The sequence below is a fragment of the Ranitomeya imitator genome, chromosome 1 (assembly GCF_032444005.1).
Source record: "Ranitomeya imitator isolate aRanImi1 chromosome 1, aRanImi1.pri, whole genome shotgun sequence".
Lineage (NCBI taxonomy): Eukaryota > Metazoa > Chordata > Amphibia > Anura > Dendrobatidae > Ranitomeya > Ranitomeya imitator.
The window spans coordinates 727,526,073-727,531,602 of record NC_091282.1 but is presented as its reverse complement, the minus strand read 5'-3'; the positions used below and the strand labels follow the sequence as shown (position 1 = coordinate 727,531,602).

General features: G+C 47.3%; 1 protein-coding gene across 2 annotated transcripts in view; it reads right to left on the bottom strand.

Moving 5' to 3' along the window:
* The window catches only part of PELI2 (pellino E3 ubiquitin protein ligase family member 2), a 90,795-nt gene extending 88,885 nt beyond the window's left edge, over positions 1–1,910 (bottom strand). For both annotated transcript variants that reach the window (XM_069732928.1, XM_069732937.1), the window contains exon 1: positions 1,491–1,910. In XM_069732928.1, coding sequence (XP_069589029.1) covers positions 1,491–1,567 — 77 coding nt within the window. In that variant the 5' untranslated portion in view covers positions 1,568–1,910. The remainder of the gene's footprint in view (positions 1–1,490) is intronic.
* Positions 1,911–5,530: the final 3,620 nt, after the last annotated feature.

The window sequence follows — 5,530 nt, the reverse complement described above, 5'->3', positions numbered from 1 at the left end:
CATGTGTGTGTGTGTGTGTATGCATGTGTGTGTGTGTGTATGCGTGTGTGTGTGTATGCATGCGTGTGTGTGTATGCATGCGTGTGTGTATATGCATGCGTGTGTGTGTATGCATGCGTGTGTGTGTATGCATGTGTGTGTGTGTATGCATGCGTGTGTGTGTATATGCATGCGTGTGTGTGTATGCATGTGTGTGTGTGTATGCATGTGTGTGCGTGTATGCATGTGTGTGCGTGTGTGTGTGTATGCGTGTGTGTGTGTATGCATGTGCGTGCGTGTGTGTGTGTATGCATGTGTGTGCGTGTGTGTGTGTGTGTGTATGCATGCGTGTGCGTGTGTGTATGCATGCGTGCGTGTGTATGCATGCGCGTGTGTGTATGCATGCGTGTGCGTGTGTGTATGCATGCGTGCGTATGCATGCGCGTGTGTGTATGCATGCGTGCGTGTGTATGCATGCGCGTGTGTGTATGCATGCGTGTGTGTATGCATGCGTGTGCGTGTATGCATGCGTGTGCGTGTATGCATGCGTGTGCGTGTGTGTATGCATGCGTGTGCGTATGCATGCGTGTGCGTGTATGCATGCGTGTGCGCGTGTGTGTGTGTATGCATGCGTATGCATGCGTGTGCGCGTGTGTGTGTGTACACACACACGCACAATTTATATAGTGTATGTATACACATTAGGTATGTATGTGTAATATGTACTCGTGTAAATGCTGCGGTATATATACACAGATATATTATACATACACACATACCTAGTGTATATCTGCGGATGCATCTGTGTATATATTACACACATTCATGTATACACACACACACTTAAACATACCTTATGTATATACGTATACATTAGGTATGTGTAAGTGTGCATATATATTGTACAGTATTCACGCACATTACATATATCTATGATTATATGGATACTTGTGTGTGTATATATAGATTATTTAGAATATATATATATATATACACATACATATATATATATATATATATATATATATATATTACACATGTAAACACTGTATAATACACACAATATATACTTATACCTAATGTATATTTGTATGCAGAAGTATGTATAAATGCTTGTGTGTATATATTGAAATATATATATATATATATATATATATATATATATATACACACACACACATACCATACATACATATACACTCGCAGTTCCTAGAAATGTCAAAGTTTGCCGCGACCTCTCCACCACTTTTCTCCGGCCTGACAATGGCCAGGTTTGGCCCCTGGTTGCACTAAGCGGGGGTGCAGCCCCCAGTCCCACCCCTGCGGAGGCCGGAGGGGCGCTGGCGGTGCTCCGCACAGGCACGGCTATGGCGCACACTATTGAGTGGCCAGTATGTGAAAGTTTAGTGCGGAGGAGGATGGGAGAAGCCCCGATCCGCACCAGGCCCGGGTGGGCAGAGAAGTGGGTCAGTAGGACGAGTGCCCCCCAGGAGCCCACACACAGCACTCACCCCAGCACCACCAGCTCCCCGTACTTGATGGGCTCCTTGTTGGGGGCGCAGTGCTCCTCCTGGTTGGGGGAAAACATGGAGGATCCCCCGTGCGCTGCCACAATCCCCTCCACAGTCGCTAACGCAACCCCCCGGGGAGCCGCTCGGCCGACTTCATAGAGACAGCGCCGGTCCGTCCTCAGTGTCGCAGATGCGGATCCCCGGCTCCGGCCGACCTCGCTCCGCGCTCCCTTCCCGGTAACGGGACACTCCACTCTTCAGGTCACGGGGGGAGCGCGGACCCACCGCCCAGCGCTCGGTGCTGCTCTCCTCGGATACAAGCTGCTGCCGGCCCCCTCCTCCGCTCCTCTCCGCCCTCCTGCTCCGAGGCTGCGAATGACTCGCCAGACCGACCTCCTTCCTCCTCCCCCTCCAGACAACAAATGGAACCCCACTGCTCTCCAAGTGCCGTGGCAACAGGACATCAGACTACCCCCGGGGGGGGGTGCGGGGGGCGTGGCCTATTATCATTCCCATCCTCCGTCCACCCTTACCGTTTTCCCCCCCGTTCTGCCGCTTCTTCCCTTAATCAATAATAACTTTGCTTAATATTTAAAGCGCGGTTGACCTAAAAAAAACTAAAAACTGACAACCTTAAATCCCAAACCCCCCCTCCGACTGAGCAGCGAGTGGACGCGTCCATACTGTTATGTAAACATAGAGTAAAATGGGATGGGAGATCTTAAAGGGGCCGTTCTATTTTTATCTACAACGACTTTTTCCCCTGTCCTTTGCACCTGCATGATTTTTTTTAATTTGTTTTTCATTTTTCGCTATTACTTCATGTCCTGCAATATATATATAAAAAAAAAAAAAACATCTGTTTCATATTTCTCCGCAGGAAAGGCGTTGAATTACTGTTTTCAATCTGTTCTGTAAGCATCTGTTTTCGATTTGGTAATAGAGTGCTATGGAGAAGGAATATTTGGCACGTAATTTACCGTCTTCTGGCGTGATTGGATAATCTATGGTTAAATCGCGTTTTTTTTTTTTTTTACATTTTTTTCCCTTCATGAATGAGTTGGACGTGACACTAGGAAGCAACCGGGCCGACCCTGTAGCGAACAGTAGTGTGCGATCCCAATTAATGGCATCTGTAATGATCCTCATCATCGCTTCTATCGGAGGATCCCGTTATGGAGGGGTGGGAGCGGGATCTGGTTTTCTGCCATTGGCATCACTGGAAGGAAGATAGCCAGCAAGTTGCAGCAAATTCAGCCCACCCATGGTTTCATGCTTCAAATTTCGGACACCATTGACCTCCCTAGAACACCAAGAGTTGGAGCCGCTGTCAACCCTACCATTTAGGCTGGTTTCACATTTGCGGTTGTGTCCGCAGCGTTTCTGACGCATACATGCGCATGCGTCTTGATTCCTATCTTTAACATTGTAGATGCAGGTGCATGCGCATTTTGGCGGCCTGGGCGGGGCTAACGCACCTTGTTGCATTTTTCGTGGCGGACGCTTGCGGAAGGAATGCGTCAAATAAACGCATTACAGTCTGTGTGAACGTTGCCTTAGACAAGTGTCATGACCAGAACATTTGTGCAATTTGTGTCTGTAACTTGCTGTTGCTCAACACTTATTGAGTTGCAGTTAGGCAGTAAAAAAAAAAAAAGCACGGAGCAAGCAAGCGACAATGGCAGGCAACTAATGCTAAGTGCGCACAGCTTTTTTCCGGCATGAAATGTATCATGCCCTTAGACCTCCATCCTCTAGATGAAGGCTAAAAGTGTGTCCTTTCAACCTCCATCGCAGTAGACTGCTCTTTCCTATACAAAGGGAGGCCATGGCATCCTGCATCATACGTTTCTTTGGTGGACGGATAATAATAATAATAATAATAATAATAATCTTTATTTATATAGCACCAACATATTCCGCAGCGCTTTACAGTTTAACAGTTTCAAACACAACAGTCATAAGTAATGTTAACAATACAATAATTAAAGCAAAATCAGACGACCCTGCTCGTGAGAGCTTACAATCTACAATGAGGTGGGGGAGATGCAAAGTACAGGTGTGTATTTACAATGATGTATTTACAATCATGGTCCAGCCATCTTCAGGGGGTGGGGGATAGATGGAGATAGTGAATGGGCTACACACACACACACAAACATAAAATGAGTTTGATTAGTGACCGTGGTAGGCCACTCTGAACAAATGTGTTTTGAGCGAGCGCCTAAAACTATGCAAATTGTGGATGGTCCTAATATCTTGGGGTAGAGCATTCCAGAGGATTGGCGCAGGACGGGAGAAGTCTTGGAGTCGGGAGTGGGAGGTACGGATTAGTGCAGAGGTTAGTCGAAAGTCAGTTGCAGAGCGCAGCGGTCGGCTAGACCGATATACAGAAATGAGGGAGGAGATGTAAGGGGGTGCCGCACTGTGGAGAGATTTGTGGGTGAGAACAAGTACTTTGAATTGTATCCTGTAATGAATGGGCAGCCAGTGTAACGACTGGCGAAGAGCGGACGCGTCCAAGTAACGATTAGCCAGATGGACAACCTTGGCTGCTGCATTAAGGATAGACTGGAGAGGGGAAAGTCGAGTGAGGGGGAGGCCAATTAATAGAGCGTTGCAGTAGTCCAGGTGGGAGTGGATCAGGGCGACAGTGAGGGTTTTTGTTGTTTCCATGGTGAGAAAAGGGCATATTCTAGAGATGTTATTTGGTGTAAGTGGCACGAGCGGGCAAGAGATTGTATATGGGAGGTGAAGGAGAGATCGGAGTCAAACATAACACCCAGACAGCGTGCCTGCTGCTGGGGTGTTATTATGGCCCCCCCGCCCCAGGAGAGGGAAATGTCAGATTTAGGGAGGTTAGTAGATGGCAGGAGCAGAAGAAGTACAGTTTTGGAGAGGTTGAGTTTCAGATAGAGAGCGAACATGATGTTGGAGACTGCGGACAGACAGTCACTGGCGTTCTGTAGTACAGCAGGGGTAAGGTCAGGGGATGACGTGTATAGTTGTGTGTCATCAGCATAAAGATGATACTGAAAGCCAAATCTGCTGATGGTCTGTCCAATTAGGGCCTTGTAGAGAGAGAGAAGAGAAGGGGGCCAAGGAATGAGCTGTGAGGTACCCCAACAGTGAGAGGAAGAGGAGAGGAAGTGGTCCCAGCAAACAAAACACTGAAGGAGCTGTCAGAAAGATAGGAGGAGAACCAGGAGAGAGCAGTGTCCTTAATGCCTAGTGACTGGAGCCTAGAGAGTAGGAGAGGGTGGTTAACAGTGTCGAAAACTGCAGAAAGGTCGAGAAGAGTGAGCAGAGAGTGGTCACCGTTACATTTTGCTGTCAGAAGGTCATTGGTCACTTTGATGAGTGCAGTTTCTCTCGAATGTAGGGGGTGGAAACCGGACTGAGAAGGGATACCTCGACATCCAACCGAACCGTGGCCACTATTGGACATGTAACTCTTGAGTATATGCACAGATGCCAGTGTGCCTCAAGCCTAGCATACACCAACAAAAGAGATGATTGATGTTTTGGCAATGGTCGCACCATGGTCCTGTTATGTTGAATGCAGCAGTGTACCACTAGGTGCAAGGTCACAATGCATTATCGAGATCCTCATATAGTGCATCCAAGGCTGGCAAGTCCCCTAATGGATGCCCAAATCTCAAAAAGGGTTACAGTCTTGCTCCGCTGGTTTCTACATTGGGAGGTGAGCAGGGAAAGGAACGCCTGGACCAAAAATGCAGTCTGCACCTGTCCTTACCCTTTAAATAGTGCACAACTCTCAGTCAAATCATCTACTTGAAATAGTTGAACAACTTCCTAGACAGTCAATAGCTAATCGCAAATATTTGTTTTGTATACAAATTGTTATCTCGCAACTAAAACCCGTTGTGGAATGCGCAACAAAAATTTGAAGCAGGTCCTTTGATTTCGATCAATTTGCAGTTTGACGTGGAATCAGCAACAGATTAGCTCCAATCAATGCGGCTGATCTGCATGTGGCTACCAATCACGAAATCGACATCAACTAATCCTCAGTTCCG